This window comes from Puntigrus tetrazona, chromosome 5 (assembly GCF_018831695.1).
Source record: "Puntigrus tetrazona isolate hp1 chromosome 5, ASM1883169v1, whole genome shotgun sequence".
Taxonomy (NCBI): Eukaryota; Metazoa; Chordata; class Actinopteri; order Cypriniformes; family Cyprinidae; genus Puntigrus; species Puntigrus tetrazona.
In genome coordinates this window covers 18,635,559-18,648,757 of record NC_056703.1, presented here as the reverse complement: position 1 = coordinate 18,648,757, position 13,199 = coordinate 18,635,559, and the positions used below count along the sequence as shown (strand labels likewise).

The 13,199-nt window shown below is 38.2% G+C and overlaps 1 protein-coding gene across 3 annotated transcripts in view; it reads left to right on the top strand.

Moving 5' to 3' along the window:
* The first annotated feature begins 79 nt into the window (after window positions 1-79).
* The window catches only part of kiaa0825 (KIAA0825 ortholog), a 113,074-nt gene continuing 99,954 nt past the window's right edge, over window positions 80-13,199 (top strand). For all 3 annotated transcript variants that reach the window (XM_043240810.1, XM_043240811.1, XM_043240809.1), the window contains exons 1-5: window positions 80-336; window positions 425-543; window positions 6,001-6,138; window positions 12,226-12,394; window positions 12,512-13,190. In XM_043240810.1, the coding sequence (XP_043096745.1) occupies window positions 6,008-6,138; window positions 12,226-12,394; window positions 12,512-13,190 (979 nt within the window). In that variant the 5' untranslated portion in view covers window positions 80-336; window positions 425-543; window positions 6,001-6,007. The remainder of the gene's footprint in view (window positions 337-424; window positions 544-6,000; window positions 6,139-12,225; window positions 12,395-12,511; window positions 13,191-13,199) is intronic.

The window sequence follows — 13,199 nt, the reverse complement described above, 5'->3', positions numbered from 1 at the left end:
CCTTTTCTCTGTGATATACTCTGTTCCGTAACACGGAAATACTGATATGCTTCCGGTTGGTTGTCAGAGACGCTTTTCGCTCAGAATCATAACAGTGCGTCAACCACACGTGTTTATAAACAAACGGGTGAGACGGCTGAACAGTTCATATATTCGTCCTCGTAAGCGAGCTTGAAAGCATGTTATTTATCCATCAGAAAGCCTTTTAATCTTATACGACACTTTTTGTCTGCAATCTTATATTGTGGATCGATATAAATGACTGAAACAGTATTTCTCACACTCCCATTAAAACACTCGCAGTTTCCTTCCATTAGTGCTGTCTCAGAACGTGAGGTCTGTCCACTTGCTGTATTTAATCGACACTATTAGACTCGTGCTTTTAGACTTGATTGCAATAGTAAATACTTTTCTTCCACTGCAGTGAAAGGTAAAGATTTGAGAAGAAATGTACCTGACAATTCTACTTGGATTTTAGCCCTAGTCCTTCATTGCTGTTGAAGTTAATGTGATGAAGAGCCACTGAAACCACAGCGTGAAAAGGTACTGTGTACTTTGTCTTAACCTCAGAGTTTAGTAGTATTTACTAGTTTAGTAGTGTGTGTGTGTGTGTGTGTGTGTGTGTGTGTGTGGTGTGGTAATGGATTGGACCATCAGTATGTATACTGTATATGCACTTATGCGTGTTATCAAAGAGCTGTTATAAAGGGTTGTTGACAATAAATGATTTTGGCAAGTGATGTGATTTGGTATGGCATACCGTAGTTCTGTTTTAACAGAGTTTTTGGTACCACTTTTATAGTTATTATGAATGCAGATTTTATTAATTGAAAAAATGTATGCTCACAAAGTCTACGTTTATTTGATAAAAAAATACAGTGCAAGTCATGTTGTAAAAAATATTGTAAAAGTGCTGTACTTTTTGCACGATTCTTTGATGAGTAAAAAGTTTTAAAAAGAACAGTATTTATTTGCCCAACTCAATCCAAACAACTGATCAGGAATCGTCTAGAAACACACATTTTCCATCTTTATTTGACCCTCTAACTCCAGCACTCTCTGTTCTAATTCTATTAAAAATGCCCCTTTTAGACTTGCACTCTATTTATTTACTAGCTGCTTGTTTTTCTAAAAAAAAAGCAAACTGGTGCTGCTAGCTCTAATATTTTTCTGTTCACTGTTTTCTGTTATTTATTATACCATTAACAAAAAGGAAAAAAGGTCCCCAAAACTAGCTTGCTCTATTCTTTTTCTATTTTGTCTGTTTTCTTATTATTTATTATGTAATTTAAAAAATCCTTGCTATGTACAGACTAAATGTGACTTATATATCATTGCACTCTGGTGAGTTTGATTGCTTCCATTTCTAAATGGCTTTAGATAAAAACGTGCTAAACGACACAATGTAAATATAATAGAAATTGAAATCTTTTGTAACATTATACATATCTTTACTCTAACTTTTACCCCTGATTTCACAGACAAGGCTTAAACTTGGTCCTAGACTAAAATTTAAATCTGGGCCTGTTTTCACAAAACAGCTTAAGACTAAAAATAGCTCCTAACTTGCTGATTTAGGACAAAATTTTAAAAATAGTGGGATGTTTCAGTCCTAAATTTAAGATTCCTACATTTGTTGTCTAATAGTATTTGATAAAGTGTTTTAGCTCTAAAACTGGTGAAGAGGACTTCTAAGTCACTAAGATCAACTCACAACTATCCTAAAATGGCTGTTGCCTGCACTCAATCTGCCTCGGAATATAAACATTTGAAAAACTTTTTTTTAAATCTTCCTTTGATTATAACCTTTTTAACCAGGCTAGAAGATTTTTATTTTTATTTTTTATTTTTTTAAACCTCTGACAGAGAATCCTTTCCTCTCCTGTATAGCCAGTAAGATGTTGACATCATCCATAGCAACAAAGTTCATATTCTATTCCTCTATTCTATTCTCAGCAGCTTTGTGGATATGTTTTAAGTGGAAACCTTTACTACTATTTAGGAGAACTCTTAGTGGGCCCTTGCATTCACTGAACATGTCAGAGCTGTTGTTTTACTTAAATGTTCTAATTGAACTATGTCTTAATACTGGCTTAGGCTAAAACCTGTCTATGAAACTGGTAGTTTTGGTAGTTTTAATTATGGCGCTAGTTCTACTGTTTTTTTATATTTTTGTTTTTATAATTTACTGTGTAAAAATGGGTCTCTGAGCTTGAAATTTGTATGCTTAGCTAAAATGGTAGATGGACATATCATATATATATATATATATATATATATATATATATATATATATATATATATATATATGTCCATTATTTTAGCATACAAATTTGAGCTAAAATGGTAAAAATGAGCTAAAATGAGCTAAAATGGTAGATGGACATATCATATATATATATATATATATATATATATATATATATATATATATATATTTTTTTATATTTATAGCATACAACGAACCTGCAATCTGGTCAAATTATATTTCAACTACCCGTAGGAACAGCTGTGATCGACTAAATGTGAATTATAAACAGGTTATCGATATGAATTAATATACACTGCGATGAAATGTGTCTATTTTACTTAATTAAACAACTTGATTTCTAGCTCAGCACTTAAAATTAAGAGTTGTTGGATGACATTGAGAAAACAACTGATGAGCGGTTAACACGGTAGCCTTTAATTAATAGCAGCAGCAACCGTGAACTTAAACTGCATTACATTTCCTATATATGAAGGTGACATTTTTATTTCTTTTTTATTTTGATATATTTTTAATGAATGTTCTACTGTAGCTCTCAGTCTTGTTCTAGCTCCTGACATATTTTGACAAATTCACCTGAAACTAAAATGCGGTGGAAACTTTTGAATACAGTAGTTCGCATGTTAGCCAAAAATTCTGAAGTATAGTGAAAATATTGTCATAACCGTTCCAGGACAAGTTCAGGAAAAGTCATCCGGCAAAAAAAAAAAAAAAAAAAAAAAAAAAAGCACAACAACAGCATGCACACAGTCAGTAAACACAGACTGGATTTATTCCCCTGAAACTTTTGTCTTTCTTCCTTGCATTCTTTCTTTATTTCCACATTCACCTGTGTTGTATGAATATTGCAGACTTTTGCTTGTCCCAACCAGCCAACAAACACAACATTCTCACTATTTTGGAGTAAAACAATATGCTTCTTTAATACATTAAATATCCCGAAAGCTTTATTTAAGAGTTTTGGGAGATAGAACATGATAAGAAAACCTTTTTAGACAGTTTTAAAGCAGAGGCACCGGCTGCTAAATATTTCACGCCGCTACCTCCATTCTGAGCGTGGAGCAGTTTGTAAGGGTAGACATGCGGAGAAACACTAGTGTGTCTTTAAGTGTCGAGAGAATACATCTGCCCCAGCTCTCTCTCTCTCTCTCTCTCTCTCTCTCTCTCTTACACACACACACACACACACACACTTGTGCTCCAACTCTCTTCCTTGTGTGGCAGCTTTCAGAACTACTCTGGGACTCCACAACATTTGAGTTCAAAATAGATAACAAGACAAAGGAAATGGAGGGTGCATCTGCCTAATTGGGCCCTATGTGGTGACAGCATGAACCTGACACTTTTCCCACAACTCTCATGTGGATGAGACACGGGCGCTGATGCGCATCCCTTTGTAACATCGGCTACACACATGCGTGTGCGCACAGACATCGACTCAGTCGGTCCCAGTGTAATTACACTGTTCAGTTCCTAATCCTGTGTCTTAAAAACCTACACAAGTCACTCTCTCTCTCCTCACGCTTCCCCCCTCAGACAGTAGTCGAGGCTTGAATAGAGTTTAGAAAATAATAACACGCGAGCTTAACTGCGGAGTCTGTCAAGTGAGGGAAATAATATTTGTCCAGCTGGACAGCCTTTGCCTTTGTGCGGGCTAAATTAATGTTGAGATTTCTGTCTGCGCGAGGAGAAAGGCCTGTCGTGTCGGAGAGGAAGTGCGAGCTGTTTGGTGTTTGACAGGGATTATTAAAATCAGCCCAGATGAAGGGGAGAGGGGCGCCAGCAAAGCCAAATTGACACTGACACTCTCCATTACACTCCACTTGACTTGCGATGACGACGTTGATACAGTCTCTCTCTCGAGCGCGTGCTGGATCTGTGTGAGACTTGAACGTTGAGGGCTTTATAGCAATCTGAGGCCAGATGGATTGTTTATTTAAAGCGAGGGCAAGAAGATGTGTCAGTCTATATCCCGTCGGCGTCTGGTAATACCGCAAGGCCGCTCTTTCCGATATGCATGTATTACCACCGAGCTGTACTGTAAATTGAATGGCACTCCAGCTTGACACAGAGAGGGGAGGCGGATAGATGAAAAGCAATGGATTGAGACTAGAAATATTTATGGCAGATGATAACTAGCGCCTTGTTCCAGCTGCTCTTTGACGCGCCAAGATCTTGTTGGAGGTGAAATCAAATCATTTCGTGTAAGGGGCCGTCATGTGTGTTCGAGGACACATTTCATCAAACATAAAGGCTTCCCTTTTTCGAGCTTACATTTGATCCCATTCAGACAAATGCAGTACACAAGCAGACATTGATTATTTCTTTCCACTTCTTTTCATTTTACTGGCAATGTCTGTCCACAAAGTAGGTTATGGTGCCCACAATAGGTGTGAAATGGAGATGTATATTACCCAATGCAGTCATTTGCTGCAAGAGAAACTCTTCTGTGCTTTTGTTCACTTCGTTTCGGTTGCCAGATCTCACTGAGAAAAAAAAAAGACCCATATATATTTGTTTTACGGTGGTTTTATTAATTATGTATTTATGATACGAGAAACTTGCATATAAAACAAACATTAAATACTGTTTATATGAAACAAGATTGGTAATGAATTTGGCATCTTTTTTTTTTTCAGGCATCGTTATTATCAAATATATTTAATATATACACAACACATTTAAATATATACATGCATGTGTTTGTATTTATACATACATGATAAATATATGCAATTACTTTTAAATGTAACACATTACAATATTACGTTTCTCCCTAAAAAAGTTAATTACCTTTACGTTACTTAGTTACCTTTTATGGAGAGTAATGTATTGCTTTTGCATTACTTTTTGAATGAATGAATGAAGCATTTGTATAGTGATTTATTGCGTGTTACACCCAAAGCGTTTTACGATCATGTAAAGGGGGGGATCTTTCCTCAACCACCATCAGTGCACAGCATCCACCTGGATGATGCAATGGCAGCCACAGGACTGCTACTATTTGCTTATTAATATGGTTAAACTGGATCATTAAATGTCAGCAGCAAATACTTTGCTTTATAAAATGGCATTAGATACATTTGTATTTATAACATATTTAATTACTGCAGGTTTGAATAATTGCTTCTTTTTGTGTGTGTGTGTCTAGAACTACACAGCGCACACAATGTCACAATGTCTCTGCACTTCTCATTTCTCTCAACATGGGGACAGGAGACTTGTCTGTCAATAAATGGAAAAACAAAGTAAAACTTTTTTTAAAAATTAACTGTGTTACTTTACTAGTTACTAGTTACTAAAAAGTAGTCTGATTATGCAATACCTTACCCCCAGCACTTCTAAGGATGATAATTATAACAGTAACTATAACTATACAATTTTAATAATTGTTCTGATTCTAGTCAGCCAGAAGAGCTTATGGCATTAAAGAGCTTATGGCAGATAACAACAAGTATATGGCAAGTATAAACAGTTCAGCACAGTATAATGATAATAAAAAGAAAATCATGAATAAACAACATTAAAATGGCTTTGGATGCTAAAATAGTTGTTATGCATTTATTCTTGGAGTGGATGAGCCTTCAGTCACATAAGTGGACATATAATCAGAGTTGAAGAGCTGCAATTACCTTATGGTCTGGATGTATATAAATATGATCTCTGAAATATGTTTTTAAAGCAGGCATGGATTTTATAAATTGTCTCACCAGTGTTTCGTTGCTTTACAGGGAAGAGATGGACTGGCAAGGTGACTTCCTGCATGACCATGCATTTGTGGAGCTGCAGTTGGAAGGAATCCCCAGTGAGGTGGACATCCAGAACCTGATCAGAGACACAGAGGAGAAACTCAGACTTAATGCCTGCAGGTTAGCCTGGAGTACTCCCAAAAAAAAAAATCTTAATGACCTCAAACTTTTGAACGATAGTGTAGATATTTGCATTTACAAGGAATAAAAGCAGATGATGTTTGCTGTGATCTGCTGAACATTATGTTCTAGATAAAGTTTTATTAAAAGTGACATAGTGATTTGTGAATGTAATGATCAGTAATGTTTTACACTATTTATTTAGGTCTGTGTGTTTGTATTATACTATTCCATTCATACAGGACACAAACAGTGTTTCATATTTTATAGAATAAAAGCTATTTCTTTGCTCAGTCCTAAGATGCTAGGAAAAAAATATGATTATGGATTATATCATTTATCTGTATACAGCGAATACAGCCCTTCATCTCAAGCACATAAACACACATCTCGTAGGTTTTTAATGGACTGACCCATTCAAAATGAGACGGTCTCAGTTTGTATTGATCCTCCATGTGCTTCAGTCTTAAAGGTGCTGGTTCTTTAGGAGATTATTGATCACCTTAATATAAAATGCATCAATATTTTAATATGACCAACAATATATGATCAAGGTGTTTGTACTACAAAGATACTGTATAAATTGTTACTCTCAGCACTGTTGGATGAGGCATAAAATAACCTAGGCAAATATATTAAGCACAAGGATTTTTGTCATGTAGGAGATGTAACTGCAGGGCGGTAGCAGTTGTTTAGTGCTTGAGTGGACATTGTATAGCACTTCATTTTCAGAGCTATTATTTCCACAGACGCTTCCTCCAGTGCCGGTAATCCTAACATTGAGACCACATGATTAATTGAGGGTTGATGAATAGCACGCCACTTCATCTGAAATCAATGAACTTAAACACATTCTGAATGCAAGCTTGCAGCTAGACATCCTTTTTTCCATTTTGATTGAAGGTTTTGGCATTATCAGATATTGAGGTTTTGTTGTCGGGCGAAGGACATGTTGACGAGCGCCCCTGAATTTGTTTCTCTCTCTCTGTTTTAATTCGGAATCTTTTTACGCTGATAATGCACCTCAGATTCTCACCTGCTTCGGTAGTTTTGGAGGACATGCTTCTCATGACTGGATTTCTGTTTGTTCTCCCGATCCTTCCCTGTCTACCTCATCTTTTCCCTCCCTCCCTGATGGCACCTCTTTCCATTGTGCCGCCGGTTTCAAAAAAATCTATCTCTGCCATGCTTTTATCCTTTATGTTGCTCTGAGGACACGCGCAGACCAGAAGGGTCTACGCTAAATGTGTTGTGCGTGAACAAAGGCGGTCTTACTCCCCCCTGCCATTAGACACACGTTCTCATTCCTGTCTGTCCGGCCTCTCTCCCCTCCAAATGGGAAAGTAATAATTGAAGATTCCACATCTTGAAACGAAAACCCTTGTGTGGGTAATTCAAGGATTATTACTGAAGGCCGAGACAGTTTTTCTGCCTCTCTAAGCATTAAAGGGTTATTTTGTGTTCTTGGAGAAAGATGGAAGATGGGGAACCATTATAAGAACAAAGAACCCATATAATAGGGAATTGCGTCTAGGAGAAAGAGAAAGGGAAGACGGGAGGGGTGTAGCTCTAGTGGTCAGTCGGAGCTGAGCCGATGTGGATGGACGTGGGTGATGACAACTTCGCTCTTTTCTTCGACCTCCTCTGGGGTGGGCCAAAGCTGTGCTCTACACCTGCTACCTAATCCACTTATCCTAGGACAAACCCAAGAAATGTGCGGGAAACTGGAGAATTTGCGGCTGCCCGCCTCGCTTCTGGGCCCTAACCCATTTACGGGTCAACGAGACGGGCCGCCTCCTCTCGGTTCTAGGATGTCAGAGATTTGTCTAAGAGCAGCTTCCTAATTGAAGGAGATTAAGATAGCCTGTCAAACAGCCTCGGATCTCCAAAATTGAAACGCTGTTATCCATTAAGCTTCATCAAATCGGACACTCGGGGAGGCCACCGGCAGTACACCGGCCCCTAATGAAGTGTCAGCCATAGTCCAACGACGGGAGGCTGGGCTTAGGATTTCAACCCGGCTTACGGAAGATAGCCGCAGCGGCATGCCAATTTACCTCTTGTGTGCGTCCTGACAAATAACCCGTTGGGGGTTTGGCACCGGAGGAGGCTAAGCGGGCCAGATCTGGAGTCGGCGGGATCCACTTTCACAGGTCTCATTGGGTTCGGCATATTCAGGGAAAGAGAGGCCTTCTTTGATAGCTCCCAGATAGGCTATTTGTTTCCTGGGCACATGACTTGGTGCTCACTGAAGCTGGGGCTTATTTGAAAGAGATCTTTTCCTCTCCCTCCCTCTCACCCTGCTATTTCCTTCTCCGCTTCACTCTCCTGGAGCGCGACAGCCCACCCACACTAAATTAATTTTGACAAGGAACTTAAGATAACGTCAAAGCGCTGACTAATCAGTGTATTGGGTTTCTGTAAGGCAGAGAGCTGTGAAACATGCCATCATATTTAATAAAAGACTCCCGTTGCCTCTCTCTTTCTTTCTAGTCCTCTTGTTCTCTCTCCCCCCCGCCCTCTCGCTCTCTCTTTACCTGGTCTGTCATGTCTGGTTTGTGCGGATTTGAAAAACAATTACAGTTTTTGGAAGCGTGATTGGCAGACAGGGAGGAAGCAGAGAATGAGGCTTAAGGGAGCTTTCGCTAGTCTCTGCGCTCAGGGTTTTGTGTGGAGCTGGTCTCCCTGAAATTCCTTTCAACTTCTCCTTTTGTTGTTGTTTGATTTAAAGGGTAGATTAATCAGGAATTTTTTGTGCGCGTGTGAGGCTGTCGACGGTCTTTTTGGCTTTAGTCTGTGTTTCTCTGAGACGCTCTCTGTCTGTGTCTGCCTCTGTTCTTTATTTTTTGTTGTGTGTGGCTGTCTGAGTCAGTGAAAATCATGTTATTGGATCTGATTAATCTGGAGGGGGTTAGCGCACCTCTTCAGGTGAGGTCAGACGATGGGGTGCTTTGTCTTCACAGTGAGATATGGCTGTATACCTATATTTTATTTAGGTATAGATATTTCATATAGGTACCCCGGTGTATGTACCTGTAATTAGTTGTAATTATATTTCAAGTTTGTGAAATGTTCATATTCTTAGGTACATTGTTAAATAGCAACGCATCAAAACAAATTGCTTAAATTCTTACATTATATTATGTCATCAAACATTATTTTCTTGATGCCATAAATAATACAATGTATTTTACTGCGGTTAGTAAAAAAAAATTTAATTCTTGACTAGTGGACTGCAACAAACAATAAATTCATGCATAGTTAGGATAGATGCTTCTCCTATAGTTTAATATTTTAGATGAGTGAAATTGCATAATATTTGATATTGTTAAGAATTTGTTTTTATAAAATCAATTTTAGTCCTGTGTTGGGTTGTGAGTTGATGTCTCCTGAAATATTCAGATTTTTTATTTTGTTTAATTTTGTTTTGCTTTGACAGTGGTCTTAGTTTTTTATACAAGTACTGTCAAATGATTAATTGCATCCAAAATAAATGTTTTTGTTTACATAAATGGATGTGTACTGTGTATATTTATTATGTACATATAAAAGCATACACATACAGCTTATCTTTTGCAAATATCTATGTGTACTTACATGTATATATTTATATGTATATATACATGTATATATATAATATTAAAAATATAAACCTTAAAATAAGTGTTTCTAAGCAAGTGTTTGTATTTATTTATACAAAATAAATATACACGGTAAACACACTTTATATGAACTAAAAATTTTATTTTGAATGCGATTATTCAAAATTAATCATTTGACAGCCCTACTTTATACTAACACTTACTGGTGCAGATGAAGCATACAAGGGAAGTTTTGGCCTCCCAGTGCCACTGTAGATTTTTTTTCATATATGCAAATAAGGTAATATTTAATGTATATTTAATATTCATTACAAGGCAAGTTCTCAATGCGAAAGTGACCATGAAAGGAAATAGAACCACCTGTTCCAAGATTACTGGAGTTTTAAAATATACAATGTTCTTTTCTATAAAATATATTTAGGAGTGAAAAATATTTAGTGCACTTAATGTTGAATATATATGCAGACTTATTCATTATGGTACCAAAAGTTTCCCAAAAGCTAATTTAGTCTGATTGTATTTATTTTTAGAAAAAAAGTAATAACCTTTTTATGTGTGACACGTGTCCCTTAAATATTTATTGTTGCAATGCGAAACTCTGACACATCATCAGTGGAAGTCGGGCAGAAGTTTGACAGCAGCTGCCCCTTTGATTGATGCCAGTCCTCATGAGTGCTCAGACCAACACTGTCCGTGACTCGCCTTCAGTGATCGCTGACCCCATCCAGCGCCGATACACAGAGGATTACGCAGGCGTCGTCCAATAGCGGTAGTGTGTGCGGATGAGAGATGGGACTTTTATGAAGTTTTAGCGTTGTGTGGCTGCACAGATGGAAGCTCGTTTAGACCCTGCTGTTTGAGCAGAGTCCTGGGGTGACGCCTGGCTCAGCACCGGCTCTGAGCACAAATCCTTATTTTATTAGAAACATTAAACAGACTTAGTCAGTATATCTGCCTTTCTGCTAGCTCTGGATGGCTACACTTAACTAATGTATAAGAGCTAAGCTGAGCGATATCCTTGAGTTAACAACGTTCACAGAAAACACAGAGAAGCAAATAATTGTCACCAACTTGTTCAGAACACACTATAAACACGATAGTTCACGCAAAACTTCTCAAAATATACCAAACTGGTAAAGCGAACTGTAAAAGTGAAGTAAATCCGCAAATTTAAATACAATTTAGCTGATTTCGACAACACTCGTCGAATATAAGTGGAATTTCATCACTATAAAAGGGCAGTTTTGTTTGTGTGTCTTTGTCGACAGCATCTTTAGTGTGTAAAACAGAATTTTTATGTTCCCTGTTAGCGTTTGTGTTTTTACAGCGAGCTTTAGGCTGTTCATTAAACAGAATGGGAAGATTTGCTTTTCCAGCACGGTCTGTCAGCACCTTCATGTCCTCTCGTCACACATATTTCCTTTTTACTACAAAAAGAGACACATTTGTTGGATTCCTGTCGGCAACCTTGCATTTTAACCAACGAAAAGAGCCCTCTTCATCTTTGCTTTCTACATTATTCAGCTGCATATCGTTAAAATTAACAGCCCTTTATGTTCACTTTATGTTTGCTCTCTTTTTTTCAAGGAAGTAAAACTGTGTCAGGTTTAAATGGAATTTAATAAGCTGCCATTCGAAGGCATCTGGACTCATGCATAGCCGTAGTGTTTACAGCAGTGCTTTATGTCGCTTTGCAAGAGAAGTGTCTGTGTTTCAGCTTCCGTGTGTGTGTGTATGTGTGTGTGTATGTACCTGTATGGCTTTACGGCTTTGTGTCATGTCTCATTTTTCACGGATAGAAGGAGACAGAAGTGCTGATGCCGTGTGGTTATGAAAAAGATCGGCTCATCCTGTGTCGTTGAGAGAGACGTGCCACATGCCGAAACACACTGATATATTGATGTCGGTGTTCATTAGCCCCGATGTGGCTGATATCAGCAGTAGAGTGACAGTAACCAGAGTGTACTTGAGTTTAAAGGGACAGCTCGCATGTAACACATTGTGAGGTTGTATAAAATAGTTCATTGTAATCTTAACTGCACAATATGCAGTCAGACAAAGATTCTCTAAACAGGATGTCCATGTTGTGTCTTTTTTTTATTGATAGAAGAAGTGGATCACGTAAAGCAGGCTGTTTTTGGACATAATGTTTAGGAACTAAAGTTGTAATTGCTCCAGAAGAACCTCAAAATGCTTCATATCTGAGCAGGATTTGAATATGTGTCATTCACAAAATGAAAAAAAAAATGACCCAACTTAAAATTTTAAGGCAACTGTACATCTCAGGAATATTCATTAGAACAGTTTTAAATGGTTATAATATTTACTTATTTGATAGCTTTTAAGAATATGATCATTATGCATGTATTATAATGCCTTAAGAATACCCTTACAATGTATTTTAAATACAGCTTCATAGAAAGTGTTTTTTTCTGCAGAGTTTGCACCCCTTCTTGAGAGTGTGTGTTTCTTCCTTTTATCACAGTATTGAACAGAACCTGAAAGAACTGCAGGCTAAGGTTGGTGAGGCCAGTAGTGGAGAGAGAGTTCCCAGTCCAATAGAGTGCCTCCAGTGGTTCAGTCAACGCAAACTGAGCATCCTAAAACCAGTGGCTACAGGACACCAACAGCTTCTGGACTTCCTCCGAGCCTTGGTGATCAAAACCATACTTGGCCTCAAAGCAGTCTTTTCAACAACCATTATTATGAGAAATAGTATTGATTCCACATTCAGTTCTTGACATTATTAATTCTGTCATATATTTTAACAGGAAAACTTGCTAAAGGCAGGGGAGGCTTGTGAAGAGTCTGTTCTGCAGTTACTACTGAAGATCTCTTCTCAATGTGGTGTTGCTTTCCCCACTTCCTGCCCTGTATCTGACGAAGAGCCCTCCTCATCTCCTAACTTATCCATGCCATGTGATGACCTTGCTCTGGAAGTCCAGAAGGCATGGGATGATGTTCGTTTCTCATTGCGGAACCACTTACTTGGCAAACTTCAGATGATGACTGAACCTAGCCAAACTGAGGCAGAACTTGGTGTTGGGACCAAGGTTTCTCAAAGGATCTTCTACCTTCAACAGCTGTTATTCCTCTACCCTCAAACAAAGGTCTTCAGCTGGTACCAACACCTTCAGATCAAGTCTGTTATCGGTGTTCTCCAAAACTGCCAAAGCTCCATCCCGGGTGGGGAGAAGGGCTTTGACAGATTGAGTCTGGGCTTTCAAACTGCCTCTCCAGCTCTTTGCTCAATGCTTAGAAAGGAAATTCATGTACTTAACAGAGTTGCAGAACCACATAACATCATTGCCTTCCTCAACCATGTCTACCTGAACACAGTGGCACAGGAACTAGGTGTGCTGATGGACAAGGAGATCGAGACTGCACTGAAAGACAACACCGTGCACAGCATGAAAGGAGGCAAGAAGTCCAGCAAGAAGTCTGCAGTAGGTCAGTGTC